The sequence below is a fragment of the Misgurnus anguillicaudatus genome, chromosome 4 (assembly GCF_027580225.2).
Source record: "Misgurnus anguillicaudatus chromosome 4, ASM2758022v2, whole genome shotgun sequence".
Lineage (NCBI taxonomy): Eukaryota > Metazoa > Chordata > Actinopteri > Cypriniformes > Cobitidae > Misgurnus > Misgurnus anguillicaudatus.
Window position 1 is genome coordinate 17918584 of NC_073340.2, and position 17888 is coordinate 17936471.

The 17888-nt window shown below is 37.3% G+C and overlaps 3 protein-coding genes across 4 annotated transcripts in view; 1 reads left to right on the forward strand and 2 right to left on the reverse strand.

Moving 5' to 3' along the window:
- zc3h7bb (zinc finger CCCH-type containing 7Bb) overlaps positions 1–17888 on the forward strand; it is a 497977-nt gene that overhangs the window by 363525 nt on the left and 116564 nt on the right. The window lies entirely within an intron of this gene.
- On the reverse strand, positions 926–12170 carry tmem184ba (transmembrane protein 184ba). 2 transcript variants are annotated; one of them, XM_055176049.2, is made up of 10 exons: positions 11775–12170; positions 10461–10682; positions 10171–10336; positions 6492–6582; positions 6292–6367; positions 6046–6137; positions 5783–5952; positions 5481–5675; positions 5165–5191; positions 926–2687 (listed from the first exon to the last, which is right to left on the reverse strand). In XM_055176049.2, exons 1-10 carry the CDS (start codon positions 11781–11783, stop codon positions 2458–2460), a joined length of 1278 nt encoding a protein of 425 aa, XP_055032024.1. In that variant the 5' UTR covers positions 11784–12170; the 3' UTR covers positions 926–2457. The 2 variants fall into 2 exon arrangements, with proteins under 2 accessions (XP_055032024.1, XP_055032025.1); XM_055176050.2 differs by lacking the exon at positions 5165–5191 and having other exon boundaries at positions 11775–12168.
- On the reverse strand, positions 12381–16436 carry csnk1e (casein kinase 1, epsilon). Its single transcript, XM_055175130.2, has 12 exons — positions 16341–16436; positions 16156–16217; positions 15428–15524; positions 15227–15337; positions 14995–15143; positions 14579–14807; positions 14327–14497; positions 14075–14223; positions 13566–13764; positions 13352–13488; positions 13203–13269; positions 12381–13113 (listed from the first exon to the last, which is right to left on the reverse strand). Exons 3-11 carry the CDS (start codon positions 15501–15503, stop codon positions 13237–13239), a joined length of 1254 nt encoding a protein of 417 aa, XP_055031105.1. The 5' UTR covers positions 15504–15524; positions 16156–16217; positions 16341–16436; the 3' UTR covers positions 12381–13113; positions 13203–13236.

Genomic DNA, 17888 nt, shown 5'->3' on the forward strand with positions numbered 1-17888 from the left:
CTGTTCATGTATAGCTCAGTGGTAAAGCATTGCGTTAGAAGGTCATAGGTTGACAGTTGACACACAGACTGATAATATATACGGGTGATTCTCACGAAATCCAGACTTAAAAGGTGTCCAGCATCAGATTTTTTTAAAAAGCCCTTGAAGCCAATTTTTTATTTATTTTTTGCACATATAAGATTAAGGTCTAAACTTACTATAACCATTATTTACATTTTTAGATTATCATTATCAAAAATTCTCATTACCGCAACATTACATTAAATATATTCATTTACAAACTCATGTTTCGGTAATGAGACCTAAAAAGTTGTAGGTACTATAACAAACAAAATTTCAACTTTTATCTGGAGAGAAAAATTAAGAAATGCTTACCTGGTAGCCATCTTGAGTGTCACAGTCAATTATGTCTCTTCAAACAATTTTTTTATTTTTAAATGTTAGTTCCTTGAGGCCTTAACCAATGATTGAAAATTGTTGCAGAGGAGGAGAAATTTTTCTTGGACACATTTATATTCCTTATTATTGTCTCTACATTAACCAATGATCACCAAATATCACATGTTTCTTTACTGTAAATGTTTATAGTATTACATGCACTGAAGCTTTTTATTTTTTAGATTTTTTCATTATAAATATTTCCATGTCAAAGAACCCAAATCCAGTCATGGACACGTTGCGGTAATGACAATTTCCCCCTTAAATGTGGAAAAAAAATTGGGCATTTAAAAACAAAGAAGAGATGTATATAACTGTATGCTTCTTATTTTGATACTCTTACTTTGCCTTTACTTCTTTTATCAAAATGTTTCAAGACACCTCATAAGTCTAATTTCGCGAGAATCACCCATACCTTATATACGGCTCTATAAGTCGCTTTGGATAAAAGCGTCTGCCAAATGCATAAATTTAAGACAAAATATACATACAGAATTATTTATTGTTTCATAGATATTTGTCAGAGCATCAAAGGGAAAAAAAGAAGCGTAATTGACATTGTAATACATAATGCTCTGTTTAAAATAACATGACGGTACAAAGAAAATATAGACTTTTCTTAGTGTTACTACAAAATCGGTTTCCACAAAATATTGTAGTTCAAACGTAACAGGACTTTCTATGCCTTTAATTATCACTTAAGCCTCAACTCTGAATAACGTGAGAAAATACATATATCGCTTGCCAAAATATATACTGTACTAGAATATTTGGAATTCACCTAAATATACAAAATCTGCTTAGTGCAATAACATCTATATTAAAAAGAAATTCTTTTTTAAGAAAGAATAAACTGTAAAACTATAGCACACTAATAAGCAGGTACCATACAAACTCATACTTGGTTTCAGCTGCTTTGTTTTCAAACTGGCCTACATAGTACCAATAAAAGCATAGGACAGCAGTTAATATGTAACACCAAAACACCATATAACCAACCACAAGCATAAAGTTAGCTTGTTAAGGGCCTAGTGCTATCTTAACATATATGCAATATGCAACGACGGGTGCTTCTAAAGAATGGGAGACTTTGGTGTGGCTCTCATAGGGTCAGTGATAACAGGCGTGTCCGATAAAGATAAGCAACGTGTGTGTGTAACTGTGTGAAATGTGAGATATGCCTCCCTCTAGTGGGGCGATCACAAAAAGTGCCTTTTAAATTGTTTTCAAGTTGTTACTTATTCACACACATAACGATAAACGGCATTTTTAGGAACAAGCTAGCGTACCCTGAGCGGAGCATACCCTTAATCTATATTCCTCAGCTAACTTAGTGTCATCACACCAGGCAAATAATGCCCCAATTACACCCTTATAGTTCAGACAGCTAAGCATTGCTCACTCCTATCCAAGCCTATATACAGCAGATTTCTATAAATCTATAATCTTATGGACCATCAACCCCTTTTTGTACCGTCCCTCGATTCAGTCAAAACAACAGCAGCATGTTACAAAGAGCCGACAGTCACTCCACCCTCACTGTACTCTCTCATTGCAGCCACACCTTCCTTTTAAATCACTGGGGAAGCTATAAACACTGTTGAAACTTAGAAGGAAAGGTGCACTTGAACGCAAACAAAAAACAAAGGAAAGTAACTGTGCCAAATTTCCGCCGGACCTGCGCCGTAGTCGAATACACTCTTTATAAATATGTTGGGATGTTCAAACACCCCTTATGTAAAACTACACACTTTAAAAAAATACATCGATTTCAAAAGTTTGGCTACAAATATCCAAGTATAGCTGAATGTAGTATTTAACAACATTAAACGTACAAAGCGCAGAAGTCGTCACAACTAGCAAGTACAAGCAGCTTAAAATCCATACTATACTGCACTATATCCATTAACTACTAGCTTAAGATGGTCCTTTAATAACTTGCACCTATGTTAACGTAACATCGCTGTTACACGGTCCCTTAGTAGGTACCTTTGCTTAGGACAAAGGGTGATTGAATTAAAACTCATCATCAGAGCTCAACAGGAGCGTTTTCTCATTGTCTCGAGAGCTCACGGAGCTGTGATTACGGGATAGCGGTGGGGCGGTAACTCCCTGCTCCAGGGTAGACTGTTGGGTGTACTGTTGGTAGGCTGGGGAGAAATTGTGGATGGCATCCTGAACCATGTCTCCGGGGTTCATCGTCTCCTTCAGACTGCTGGAGATGCTCTTCATGGGGGCACAGCGACCTTGAAAAGGACGGGGATATTTATTAGATGCATATGGCCATATTATTTGGAAAATCAACGAGACTGACAAATACTTAAACCGATGGCTCGCCCAAAAACAAAAACTTGGCATTATTTACTCACCCTCATGTCATTTGAACCCCCAATGTCTTCCACCGAATGCAGATTTTTATTTAAAAAAGAGTTTTTTAGGTTTTCTAGTTATTATGGGAGTGGATGGCGACTGAGCTTCAAAAGTGTTAAGCTTCACTCAACCGGTCTCATATATTTTAAGTGTCCAGGAGACATTTCCTCTTCTATTTTCCTCTACTTTTGTATGTCCCAGTTGTTACACATTATTTACAGGTAAAATTGCCTAAACAACAGAGATTGTTCACTGAAAGAGAGACACAGGTCAAGACTTGAAACTTGACATGAAATAATGGATTATATTATTTTTTGCCAAACCCTTTTGCACTTCAGAACATTTAAAGTGGACATGTCACAAGACTTTTTAAGATGTCAAATAAATCTTTGGTGTCCGCAGAGTACATATGTAAAGTTCTAGTTCAAAACACCGTATAGATAATTTATTAAATTGCCACTTTGTAGGTGTGAGCAAAAATGTGCCGTTTTTAAGTGTGTCCTTTTAAATGCAAATGAGCTGATCTCTGCACTAAATGGCAGTGCTGTGGTTGGATAGTGCAGATTAAGAGGCGGTATTATCCTCTTCTGACATCACAAGGTGAGGCAAATTTCAATTACCTATTTTTTCACATGCTTGCAGAGAATGGTTTAACAAAACTTATACTACAAGTCTGTTAAATGCTTGAATCTGATTGGCTGATGAACGTTCTGAGGTGTGCAATCATTTTCTGGGAAACGCACAGCGAACGTAGTTCCAGGCAGCTCTCTTGATCGCATTACAGTTCCATATCACTTCGCATTGTTAACTGTAATAACGGACTAACAAAAACAACATGACAGATGATTTTCCGAGGCAATAACAGCACTGTTTAGAGACGCGCAGATGTAGGTAGCCTCGTTCACACAATCTCCCACTCTCTCGCTCTCTTTCTCTCTCTGTGTCACTCTCGCTCTTTTTCTAATAACTTCATTAATAACTGCATTAGAATGCCATCGCCTCAAGGCTCAAGCCTCCATTGCCTAGTTAAAATGACGTTTTGGAACAAGCAAAAGAGCCGTTGGATGAGACGCGGAAGAAATAGTCCTACTCACAATAGCGATTTAAGTACAAAAAAGGCCACTCCGCTTCGCGTCGTGTTTGCATCACTTATTATTTTTCTAATAATTCAACGGCCCATCGTCAATTATTCCTTACAAAGTAACTGGGTTGTTCTTTTTCAAATTTTCTAGGTTATTAGAAGGTTATTCTAGGTTATGTAGATGTAAACAACACTGGTCCAGAAACACTTCCTGTTACAGTTTTTTTTTTTTTGACATATATAATTACCTTTAAGATGTTTGTTTAACTTCAGGTAATTCAGGTTTATTTGTTCTGTTGGCTTATTTATCCCGACGTTTATCTAGTGTTAAAAAACTGAAACAGGAAGTGCTTCTGGACCAGTGTTTTTTACATCTTTTGAAATGGTCTATAGCACTTAAACATGGAAAAAGTCAAATTTTCATATGTCGTCAACTTTAAATAAATGTCCAGTGTATTTTTTTTTGTAGCGGCATCTAGCAATGAGATTGAAAATGCAGTCACCGTTGACTCTTGGGGGGGGGGGGGGGTTGGGGCGCACACCAGCCGCGCAGCTCAGCGTCGCGCAGAGTCGCGTCTAGGACAACTCTGAGGTATCGTAAACTGGAAGTGCACATTAAAATGCGAGCTTCGTCATATAGCGTCTACTTCAAAATGCAAAATATATATTTTAGCAGCCAATGTTAATCGTTAATGATTTGGGACAAATATGATGTTATTTAATGTTAAACTTTTTTCATACCCCTTTAGGGTTTCAAATGACATGAGGGTGAAAAATAATGAAAAATAATTCATTTTTGGGTCAACTATCCCTTTAAGATACATTCATCATAAATTAAAAGAATACAGTTGTAAATCCTAGTTTATTGTACTATTAAATACAGTCTCATTTACACAGAACTCATAAGTGACAACTGAATTCTGTAATCAAATGAACTGCCTTAAACTTTTTAGGATTTGCAACTAGTTGCCCATTAGGATAACCTCAAAACAGAAATACTTTACAATAGATGCCACTGTCTGTTAACCAAGGTTTGATCCATCGTGCAATGAACAAACTCAACAACACTTTCGGTTGTTATGGAAGTGGCTATCTTTTTCCCCTTTGGTCACTGTTTCTATGGTAACAGGTTTTTAGTCAAGGCTATCAAAGCAAGAATACAAAGGGGCTTGACTTTGGTTATTGTTCATACAGGTAGTATTCAAGCCGCACCTGTCAGCCTCATTGCATACATCAACAAACAAAGGGTTAAGATCAGAAACTGCAGCCTACCGTACTGTCCATATGTTGGAACAGGGCCTTTAATGTGCAGCATGAAAAGTACAAGAGAAAGAATGGAGGGGGGGTGTATTGCATGGCATGATGGGAATGCAGGGAATATGAAAAGCAAGGTGGGCATAAATAAAGCATTGAAAGAACAGAACAGCCGATATAAATAAATGAATAATGAAGGAATGATACAAAAATAACAGAACAAGAAAAGAGAAAAAGTCAGCTTTGAGAGACATTATCATGTGATAAATGTAAAGAGAAAATACGCATCCTCCAGATAAATCCTGAAGAAGCCACACTGCTGTCTAAATCTCACCAAGGGAATCCAGTCGTTTGTCCATGTAGACTTTGTATGTGAACGCATGTCGTAGTGCCAAGGCGGCGAAGAACATCTCGATGCAAATGATGAAGTTCTGGTAGCCAGCTGCGACCGTCCCTTCACCGACAGAAACCTCAGCAGAGCTGATCTTAGGAATTGCACCGCATTTCTCCAGAATAGCTAGCAGCATGCCTAACAGACCAACAAGATCACATGACCACTTTGTCAATCATGGGTACCTCCGAGCATCACTACCGGCAGACAACTCAGATTGTTGTTAAAAGTGAACATATGCTGACCTTGCCAGAATGAGAGGAAGATGACAGATTTGACCATGAGGAACTTCAGCATTGGTCGGTAGGGGCTCAGGAGATCTCGGGTGGCAAAGTAAAACAGGAAGAGGGCGTAGAGGGACAGGCTGACGGAGATGTTATAGATGATGGCCACGTACAGATAACCACTGTTGACGCTGTGAGGTCAGAAACAAAAAGTCAGTTTTATATCTTGATCTATAGTTCGAATTTTACATAAAACCTACAGCCACAACATGAGAAGCACCTACTTAAAGTCACCATCGCGGTATTTCCCAAAAGCCTGCAGGATGACTGTAATCACAGCCATCAGCGGTTTGACAACACAGAATTGTAAAGTTGCCTGTGAAATGAACAAGCAAGCACACAACCAAAAATAAATTCTGGGAAAGTTTCTGGGAAGTAGTAAGGATTTTTAAGGGATATTGTTATATTTCAAATGATTGTTTATTACTATCCATTTTATATTATATCATTAAGATGATTAATAAGTGAACCTGTTTGCAGAATCTAAGGAAGCCAATCGAGTACGTCTTGCCCCAAAGACAACATGTTCCATATATACAGCTCGACCTGTAGCAAAACAAGATAAGACATTGTGAACTTGCAGCCACTTAAACATCAATATGAAAATTAATTCGGTGACAAAAAATGTGAATAAATCACACAAAGAGAATTATAAGAATGTGGTGTTTACTCAATGGGTTTTCCTCTGATCTCAGCCATTATAGCGCTTTCACCTCCGAGATATTCATAACAAAGGCTCAAGAAATTATAGATCACAAATGCTGCAAAAAAGCAGTTAGAATATTCATTAGACACACAACCATACTATATAAACTAATAAATGTAAATAAATATAAAATAAAATACAAGACCACTAAAATGGCTAGATAAAGGTTTGTTCTACAGTAACAACATTTAGTAGTGAAAATGTTACATAAAAAAGTTAAAAGCAGCAGTCACGTAAAAGATGGTTTCTGCTTTAATCCCTTCAACAGTGTAATCAAACACTAACAAAAGACTTAAAATCTAAAAAAAAAAAAAAAGGCAAAGCGGTCCACAATGAAATGTCCCTTGTAGGGATGCATGTCAATTGATCGCGATTGATCTGTGGCAGAGTGGAGGTTTTTGTTTGCATCGTGTGTGTGTGTGTGCTGTGTATAATGGCTTTGTATGGTTGAGTGCACACACATGCATGTATATATTTAAGCAATGTTTACATATGTATATACATTTGTATATTTATGTATAATTTATATTATATATAAATATAAATACTTAGTATATAAATATATTTTTTTCTTAAAATTATACATGCATGTGTGCATATTTATATATACATAATTATTATACACAGTTCACACACATATATGATGTAAACAAAAACCTTTATTCTGCTATAGATTAATCGCGATTAATTGATATGCATCCCTAGTCCCTTGTGATTATCAGCCCATGTTACAATAGCAAAAATGTGATCTCTCCTACAACAGAGATTACAGAACAGAGGAGTCTCACCCCTTCGTCTGCCTATAATAAAATAATTCATACTAGTTAGTAATATTTTTACATGGAAAAGATTTAGCATTGTGTGGATATCAGCTGTATTCATAAATAAAAAAAGAACACAAAACACAATTATGTTTATGCAATAAATGCAAATTATTAATGCAAATTATTTTTTAGGACAAAATCTTCATTCAAGTCTCTGTTTTATCATTTTCTTTATTTCCAACAATAAAGCCCTAAAACAGAGAAATAGTCCCCTGCCATATAGGGCTGGGTAAAAATATCGATTCATCAATGCATTGCAATTATTTGTTTCTCAATTCAATATCGATTCATCAAATCCTATGAATCGATTCAGCCCCCCCGGCAAGTGGCGCCGCTGTTGGCAACACTCTAGTGAGAGCGTTCAGCGTTGTACAAGACGCGCTTTATCAAAACAGAAAGATCAAAGATGGCAAACAGCAGCACTTCTTTCAAGCCTTCACCATCAACGTGATCAAACAGTAATACTACACACATTATTTAAAAATATACTCAGGTACTTAATTGCTTGTGTATTTACTTATTATTGAATCGATATTGAAATAAGTAAATCAATACTGAATTGAATCGAATCGAATTGAATCGAAGCCTCAAGAATCGAAATTGAATCGAATTGTGAAATTCCTAACAATACCCAGCCCTACTGCCATAGAAAGTAACCAAGGGGACTATTTTCGGGCAGTGCGTAATATCACTACGCCTGCTGCAGTCATGTTACATCAGCAAAGTCACTGATTATTATGCTAGTTTAAGAGTATAGTTCCTAGCCATATCTGCCTAGAAAATCACAGCTTTTAATTTTCTGTCGGCCTTACCACACGATGTAACCACAGAAGAGTCAAGTTTTAAATAGGAAGAATTCTAAAACTCTTTGGTTATTTTTAGCACGATGCTAATGGTCTAATCAAATTCAATTGTGCTAAAAGTGGTACCGCCAGACCCAGAGGTCAGCTGAATGGATTCCAAAACGGTAAAACTCAATCGCTTAATGGTAGGGTAAAAGATTTGATCCTGAAACATTTTTAGTTATGATGGTTAAAAGTCTTTTAACATCCTGATAGCAATCACTGTGTTAAGTTGTTAAAATGTATTTGTAGAAATTTATGTCATCTGTGAAAGGCGTAGGACCAAAAAATGTTCAACCAATCATAGATTTCGGTCCGAACGGACGTTTCCTGTTTTGTCCCTCATACGTAAGCGTAATTTAAATGCCCACCGCGCAGCGAGTCCACGCAGACCACGCGAGTCCACGCAGACACCATACGTCGAGAATAGCAAACGTTTCTGCTGAATTGACAACCTACACAGGAGGCACAAAACTAAAGACATCTTTTATAACAACAACAGCAAAAACCCAAATTAACATCGGTAACTACTGCTTTACCACGAGATGCAAACAGCTGCAGGAGGCAAATGGTCTGAAAGAGTCGTTGCACTGTTTATTTTGGTAAGGTAGGTACGCGATATGTTTGTATTGAGATGGATTCAGATTCTACTTTGATGAAACATTGTGTTGCTTATGAAATTTTTGTTCGTTTACGGATTAGCGTAACGATATAGTTACTACGTCTACAACCGAAAGTGTGCTTAAATTAATTCTGATGTAAACCAGTTGTTTATGTTGGTTATTTTGGAAATGTTATTCACTTTGTACTGCAAAGTTTTCTCACTGGTGAATGAGACATGAGATGTGACCGTCTGACATGTGCGTGTTCATGTGTTTTGAAAGAGGCGTGACTTTGAATGGCGATTTGACTTGAGGGTGGGATCTTGATTTCATTGCTAGGCAGCTACCGTTAGCATTTTTAAAAATGTGAAACCCTACCTTTAACTCTAGGGGAGCTGGAAAATGGAGTGGAGTGTCCCTTTAATGTCAATACAGTTATTCTTGTAAGTTAATGGTGCATTAATTGATTTTAAAAGTTACTACGTTTGATTTTGTCAATGTATTAGTAAAAGAAAAATAAACTACATGAAACTGAAATTAACATGAACTAAGATTATTAAATGCTGTAGAAGTATTATTCATTGTTAGTTTATGTTAGCTTGTATATTAACTTCATTCAGATATCAATATTTAAACATTATACTTAGAAGTTCAAACTCTAGAAAAAAATACCATTTAAATACTAAAAGGAGTTTATTTTTACCGAGACACTTCAGCTGTCATTATGGGTTCAAATGTCACATCCGTTACACTGGAATTGCCTATGGCTCTATATAAGGAAAATGAATAGTTTGTACTTCTAGAACCCTAGAGTTGTTTTATGTTGAATACATTTAAAAACAGATCTCACTGTGTAATTTCATTAGATGCAAGAAAATAACTCTTTAACTTAAGAAACTAAGCATCCTATACTGTGGCATCTCTAGTGGGTGTTAAATTGTCCTCTGGTCTTGCTTATGAATCAGTGCATGTGTGAATCATTGTATGTGAGATCTCAGCTCTATAGATAGCATGTGCACCCTCCAGTCACAGCTGTAGTTTACTGCTGCTGAGTCGGGAATCAGACAGCCCTGAATACAGCTTTCCCTTTGTACTCCTCACCCACGTGACATTTGAAAGTCTTGCACCTCATTCATATAAAAACCTGATGAGATTAACGCTATGACAACATTCTAGACTGCTGTCAAATGAGCATTTGGTTTATTGGTTTATCCATGAACAGGTTTCCTCTATACCCTCTCCACTGATGCATGCTAAACATGGTTACTACGCAACACTCATCCCTGGAAATCCCAGCTGACTGTAGCGTCTAAGAGCTAAGAAGTACAGACCACAACACTGGACCGCTGTAAAACAGGTTATAGAGAGAACTTACCCTCATAGCAATCTCTGACTGTGTCAAAGTAAACATAGTACTGATCGTTGGTAAAGAAGAGTAGGCTGAGCCAGGAGTCAAAGGCATAGATGGGGACGATGAATAGGATGCGTACTATATGTCTCTGCTCTTTGGGAGAACTGTAGTAACGGAGATGCATGTAGATCTACAAAAAGCAAAATCAAAGCATTGAAACATTCTGGGTCTTAATGTAATGAACATTCAGTGTTCTTTGAATGATTTTTTAAAGATGAATTTATGTTAAAAAATATATATATATATATGGTTGCCTGGTGGCAGGTAAGTAGAAGTGCTGTCCACACAAATAAACCAGACACTGCCTGAGCTGTGGTCGTCATGATGAAGATGGGCTGCTCCGGTGTGAGCAGAGGAAGCTCTGGAAACCAGGAAATGTTGGGCCCCACAGGGGCCGCTGTGACTAGCGATCCAGGAGCCATCCTGGAAACTTTTCCCTCAAACTGATCAAACAAGGGCACGTCACGTCTCAAAAGCTGTGTGTGAGATATAGAGATAAGAATGTTTGACAGTATGGATGACTACAACAAAATAAAGTCCCTGCAACGACAATTGATTTCCAAAACATAATGGAAGTGAATCACAAAGGGATTGGTTAACACGGTATAGAGACAGAGCGCAGTTATGCAAATTTGAAAATAAGTTTTTATAAGCTGTCGAGCCGTAAAACCCAGTCTTTGAGGAGAAAAAAGTGGAACGCCGACTAAGTTTCCCCCTAGTGGACGCAGTTCTATTAATAGGAGTACTATGAAAAGTTGCCGGTTTCCACTTTTGTGTCTTTAAACACTCGGTTTTTTTTTTGGGTCGACAGCTTATAAAAACTTATTTCTGGGTTTTTTGGCTTGTTAGCTGTACACCCTGTCACACAGCAGCTTTTAGGCATTATTCTGTTTTTAAGTTTTATCTGTAAATAAGTTTTTATAAGCTGTCGACCCCCCAAAAAACGAGCGTTTAAAGACACAAAAGTGGAAACGGGCAACTTTTCATATTACTACTATTAATAGAACTGCGTCCACAAGGGGAAAACGTAGTCGGCGATCCACTTTTTTCTCCTCAAAGACTGCTCATGGCTCATTCTAAGGTAATAAACACATAACAGTTCATTTTGTAAGGTCTTTATACACCACTGATAATATAGTTATGTATATTATATTGCATTTCTTTCTTTAGATCCTTCTAAAAGTTACACACTGCACCTTTAAAATCTAATTCAAGTTCATTCAGCAAAACAAATAAGGCTCACGCCACGTAAATAAAACTTAACAAAATAATTAAACTACAGATTTAGTAAAACTGTGAATTTCATACTAACTGTGTATGTTGAAAGATAACTTGTTAACCGTTATTTATTAGATACCAATCTGGTAAACTGGCGCTGGTTTTACGTTTAAACTAACCTCCTAGACAAAATAAAAGCTTGACATATACAAACTTTATATGTTTTTCCTGTTAATCGATTACCTTATTTTGAATAGCATCGCCTTAATTTGTTCACAAAGTTGGTCGCCTTATTGTTTTAAATCAAACTGTCGTTTTGTAAACGACAGATGTAAGTAACGTTAACTTACCAACAACATAAACACAGCTTGAAAATCCTGCGCCGAGCACAAAGAGAAACAGATTTGGCCTTAAATCTTCCCAGGCATCTTTACTGCCCGTCATCCATGTTTATAGTGCTGCGCCGATGCCCTCAGTCTCTGCTGCTATTAAATCTGTTCTCTGTCCTTTTATTTCTTCCCATGAAGTGATTCTCCGCGACTTTAAACCTTACGGTGTATTTCACACGCTTATAAACGACTTTAAATCCAGTGTAACGTTAGTTAAATTGACGTGGAAAGGCAGTTCCTTTAATGACGAAAACCAACAGTGACTAAAATCTCTTGCGGATTAGTTTAACGGTGATAAAACTGCAAAGCTGCAGTGAACACAGATACAACAAAGAGCGCGATACTTTTTTCTAAAATGGGTTACGATTTCAAACTTCATAATAAAAGTCCTCAGTCAAGTGACGTAACGAAACCTAACATAAATAACGCATTTTAAAGAATTATGTAACGCAAAACATCTGATCTGACGTAATGTTAGTTAGGGTTATACAATAATAATAAATATTTTTAAATCCTTTTTTAACTTCTTATTAAAGTTCAATGAGCTTAACCAAGCTGAAACAGTACTTTGATATGAGTGCGTTTATTTATAAATGAAGTACTCATGGCTAACGTAAACGCAAAAGTCTTCATTAGACATTTTCTGTATACCACATTGCACTTTTACGAAATAAATTCAGGTCTGTTTTAATGCTCAATTTGATATTTAGGCTCACTAGAGCCTTTAATTAATGATTTTAATATCTCCATTAATTTCACAGAATCATTACAAATTAATTACATTCTTGGAAATTCTTAACTTTTGCATATTTAATGTTTTACATGGTAAGGATGGTTCCACGAAATCTCATATGTCAGTAAGGTATCAATATACAACACTTCTCTTTGTAAAGTAACAGTGCGAAGGATACATTTCTTACACTCTATCAATAATCAATTTAAACATTACAGTCCAACAACCACGTCCATCTCTTTCCCGGGATTTCAGACAAAACTGAGAACAGTCAGAGTAACGACCATATTGGGCTGGTGGTAAAAATACTATTTTCCACTTCCACTGATTTTGATCTCGGCCTTGTGGTCCTCAATAAATCTTCTCATCCACTGTCCACAATGGATTCATGCGTCTCATCCCAACGGCAACAACCTGCATTGTGTGAGGACGGGGAGCACGCTGTCCATTACAAAGCTGTGATTCCTTTCTTCCTGCTTCCAGTCTACCTTTAAGTCTCGGTGTCGCACTCCCATTTTATATAGAAAGATGAATATAAATGCTTTAGGGGAGTTGTCTGTTGTTATCCTGCAATATAAAGCAAAATTTTAAGTTAATTCATTACATTACATTACATTATTTGTTTAGGAAGCATTTGTAGCACTTGCATGGCCTACCTCCTAAAAAAACAGCAAATGACAGAAGTTGCACTCATTTCCCCATGTGTTCGAATGGAACACTGACCTGTGAGAGGAAGGTAAAAGAGAGGTAAAAGATGCAATAAAAATAATACTTATGTGGTGAAGAAGCCGGGTGTAAACCGAACCTGTGGGGGAGTGATGCGGATTTGATCGTGGCGCAGTGGCAGATCAGGGGAGGCGTTGGCAGGAGCGCCTCGATGTAACCGTAAACAGACTCTTCTTTCCCGCTCAGCTCCTCGACCTGCTCTTGGAGATGCATTTCCTGAGGAAACCAACAGCACAGGAGAGTCATCCCGCCAATAAAAAAACACATGTAGTGCCAATCATCCTAAGACTTACCAGACTGTGGAACACGTGAGGCCGGTGTTGAACTGGCTGGATCTGGGCCATTGCGGACCCTGTTAGGGGCTGGGAGGTTGGGGCCAGAGGGAAGGGCACGAGCTGCTGAACCCGGTGGTCCACCTCCAGTCCTCTCTTCTCTCTCCTCTCCCTCTCCTCTCTGTTCCTTCTCCTTTTCTTCTGCTGTCCTGCTGGAGCCCTGACAGAGCCAGAACAACCCACAAGGTGAGTAATGTAATAGACATATATTCTGCACATACCTCGCACTTTACAATATATAGCATGGGTGCTTTGTCCTGTTTTTGGAGATCTACCTATAGATCCAACCCCAACCCCAAAAAACCCATGAAACACAGAAATATAAATTATACAGATTATACATTCAAGCAAGTATGTTAAAAAATAATTTCTTTATGAAGAAAGATCTCCAGGAGCAGGTTTGAACACTATTGTTGTATAGTATACTAAACTTGATCTGTACTGTAATGTAGAATGTTTAAGGTACATACAAATTTTAACATGTTCCAGTCAAACACGTAGTCGTAGGAAAATCCCTGTCTGTGGAAAAGGTTTCTGAACAACTGTCTCAAGTAGGAGTAGTCTGGCTTGTCATCAAATCGAAGTGAGCGGCAGAAGTTCATGTAGGTTGAAAACTCAGCTGCAAAAATTCAAAATGAATCAAAACAAAAGTGGGGAAAAAAACAATATATGAAATAGCATAATAGATTATTTTTATACACAACATCAATCGGCATACTTACATGGATAGCCCTTGCAAAGAACCTCAATGGGGGTTGACATTTTTTTCTCACTGATTCGCTCATACTTCTGCCTTTTCGTGGCTGCTTTGAGGCCTTGCCAAGGTAGAGAACCCAAGTTAAAGTACATGAGAACATAGCCAAGGGATTCAAGATCATCCCGCCGAGATTGCTCTGTAAAAAAGAAAGTAAATAAGGAATAAACAAAAAACTTGAAGGCAAAAATGCATTTCAGTGACCCTCTTGTGCTCTTACCAATGCCCAAATGAGTGTTTATGGAGGCATAGCGGGCAGTACCAGTCAGGTTCTTATTCTCACGATATGGAATGTGTTGATGTGTGCGGGCATCTCTGTATTTCTTGGCCAAGCCAAAGTCTATAATATAGACCAGATTTCCTTTTTTGCCGAGACCCATTAGGAAGTTATCAGGTTTGATGTCTCTATGAATGAAGTTCTTGGAGTGGATGTACTCGATTCGGCTGATCTGGATAGAAGAAAAATATATTTGTAAACACTTTAAAAAGAATTGCGATGCAAAATGCAATATATATATATATCATGGGATAAATTTTAGCACTATATTTTTACATGTGTAATTTATTTATAATTTCATCAAATGAACAATATCGATGGCATTAACGTTTTTGTTTACACCATTTTAATCAAATTACCATTTGATCTGCAAGCAGTAGGACAGTTTTAAGTGTGAATTTCCTTGAGCAGAAGTTAAACAGATCCTCCAGACTTGGACCCAGAAGCTCCATCACCATGACATTGTAGTCCCCTTCAGCACCACACCATTTGATTGAGGGAATACCCACTATGGTTGAAAGAAGATCGAGTACACGTTTCTAGTAACTCATTCACAACATCATGGATTAAAATGATTTTGAGACGTCTCACCTCCACCTTGCATCATCTTATAGAACTTGCTCTCGATATGCAACTGTGGATGTTTAGTCTTCACACTCTCCAATTTAATGGCTACCTCCTCTCCCGATGTGATGTTTGCACCTGAAATTTTTCGTTTTCACAATTTTCAAACTCACAAAATCTAGAGCCATCGCAAGTGACTGAAAATGTAAAATGTGATGTATGTTTTACCCAAGTAAATATCGCCAAACGAGCCACTTCCAATCTTTCGCCCAAGGCGATATTTACTCCCAACACGTAACTCCATTATGTCTTCCCTAAATACAGCCTTCAAATCATACAAAATATTAAAATTATGCATATAAATTAATCCTTCTTTTTTTATAGGTAAAACGTATCCACAGCTGCAATACACAGACCTGCATGCACATAGCAGATTTAAACAGGATGCTCACTTCATCATTTCTTATAGTGTGACTATCACCAGTTCAGATTTATAATGTTATACTATTTAAAATTGAAAAGATACACACAAACATCAATGTGCTAATGTAGCCAGCACTGGTAGTCATCCATTTAACATCTGACATTTTAAGTCATGTGATGTGCTGCAACACAGTTCCTATACCACTTGCAACGAACAGGTTAATATTTAATCATCACAGATCATCAATGTGCATCATATAGGTCAGTATTTTATCAACAATAAACGCCCGAATGAAGAATAATCTGTTCACAATGGCCTTCTTGTAAGAGTTTAATGGCGTCTGCATAACTGAATACACAAGACAGCTCTGTCTTCAGTGATTTTCAGCCAATTTTGTAGCAGCCGCACCCAGAACATGTTGACTCCGAGGTTTCACAAACGGATCGTAGAGGTAACACTCAAAACGACTCGGGACAACCAAATTAATCTCAAATACCCGATATGACCTTAAAGCAGTAATATCTTTCCTTACCTAATGTGAGGGTGGTGGAAAAGTGAGGCTGATCGACAGTCTTGCGCTCGTGCGACAGGACCCTGGACAGCGAAGAATGCAAGCGTCATTTTACACGACTCATTACAAATGTCATTCCCACCACCGCTTTCTACCTCACATATTTAAATCCTTGCTTTAAAATCGCAGCACATGGATTGACCTACTTGCATTAGCAGGCTAGCGAGCAGCAGCCTCCCTTGTTTGTATCCCAGCGCACTTCTCACAGAAATGATGTCATTCACAAACGAGCTGAAGGACCCGGATCACTTCAAGGGGCCGCGCGCTTGACGCGTGTACTCTCTTGCTTTTTACCGCTCGCTTACGAATTACACAAAATAGACAATTTAAAAATATATGTATATTTTACTTTTTTTTGTTGTACTCTTCAGTACATATCAGCGGAAACATTTTAAAAAATGTGCGTAATTTTACTACTGAAAACATGCTAAACTAAATAGGCCTAACCTTTACTATAATAAAATAAGGTAAAATATAACGTTACCTATATATGAAAGTGCAAGGTATGAGTTGCCATATTCTATGGAAAAATCTATACTGTTTACATAAAATTATAAACACTTTTACGTTAAATATATGTTAAAACAATTTTTTGTCCCTGCTGAAAAAAACAATAAAACCATTACAGAAAATTCTAATGGTTTTATTGGGAATTGTATTGGTTCTAATGGAATGTGGCCCAAAACACACTACAGTGCATTGGTTTTTGTTGGTCTCTAATGGTATGTATTGGTTCTAAATGGAATATGGCCCAAAACACAATACAGTGTAGTGGTTTTAATGGTAAAAGCCAATAGTTCCTATTGGTATTTTAATGGTAACCATTAGAATTTTCTGTAATGGTTTTATTGTTTTTTTTAACATGGTTAAGTCATTGTAAACTTAACTATACAGAAAGGACATTCTCATAATTTACTGTAACTCATCACATTTGATAATTTCATTTAGCTAATCATGTTTCTTCCTATATTTGTTACAAGTTATGTATAAAAGAATATATTGTTACATTTGTTTTTTATTTAATGTCCATATTTTAGTGTCACATGTTATTTGTGTACGACAGCATCATCTTAGCCATGTCTAGAACAAAGCACTCACATACCTCATATGGGTAATATACTTATGCCGCAATAGTAAGCCCGTCTGGAACCGAGCTGACTTAAACCACTATACTGTATGACACTTGTACTACATGTGAACAGCCCCTATGCTAATAGGATTCTGTTTCTCTCTTCCTCTCTCGTCCTCGACCCTGAGGACAAACAGACTCAATTCCTGCAACCGTGAAGGTCATCACACCGCTGATCTACTAACCGTCCTTCTACGAGATGCCCAGCCAATGCCTGACCAGTGACCACCGGCGGAACCAGTTTAATTCGCTTACCCGTTCACATACCTCGATAGTATTTTTATATATAAATATATATGTAGGGTTTTTTCCCTCCTAGGAGTTTTCCCCTTGGACTAGCCAGGAGGGTTTTTCTCCTAGGGGTTTTTTTCATCCCATGGAGAGTCCACCACCTTTGGCTTAACTTACTACTTTACTGTATACGTTACATTATTACTATGCCCTTTTTTATGCTTTTCATACATTTATTAATGTAAAGCTGCTTTGAAACAATTAACTATTGTGAAAAGCGCTATATAAATAAAATTGAATCGAAATTGAATTGAATGTGGCCTTGCTTTTTTAC

Coding starts and splice junctions, on each gene's coding strand:
- tmem184ba (XM_055176049.2), bottom strand. Junction 6,138..6,291: donor TCCTTAGATTCTGCAAACAG/GTTCACTTATTA, acceptor TTCATTTCACAG/GCAACTTTACAATTCTGTGT. Junction 2,688..5,164: donor TCCAACATATGGACAGTACG/GTAGGCTGCAGT, acceptor GTCCTTTTCAAG/GTCGCTGTGCCCCCATGAAG.
- csnk1e (XM_055175130.2), bottom strand. CDS start 15,503: ATGGAGTTACGTGTTGGGAGTAAATATCGCCTTGGGCGAAAGATTGGA. Junction 13,765..14,074: donor ACTGGAACATGTTAAAATTT/GTATGTACCTTA, acceptor TGGCTCTGTCAG/GGCTCCAGCAGGACAGCAGA. Junction 13,489..13,565: donor CTCACGTGTTCCACAGTCTG/GTAAGTCTTAGG, acceptor TGGTTTCCTCAG/GAAATGCATCTCCAAGAGCA.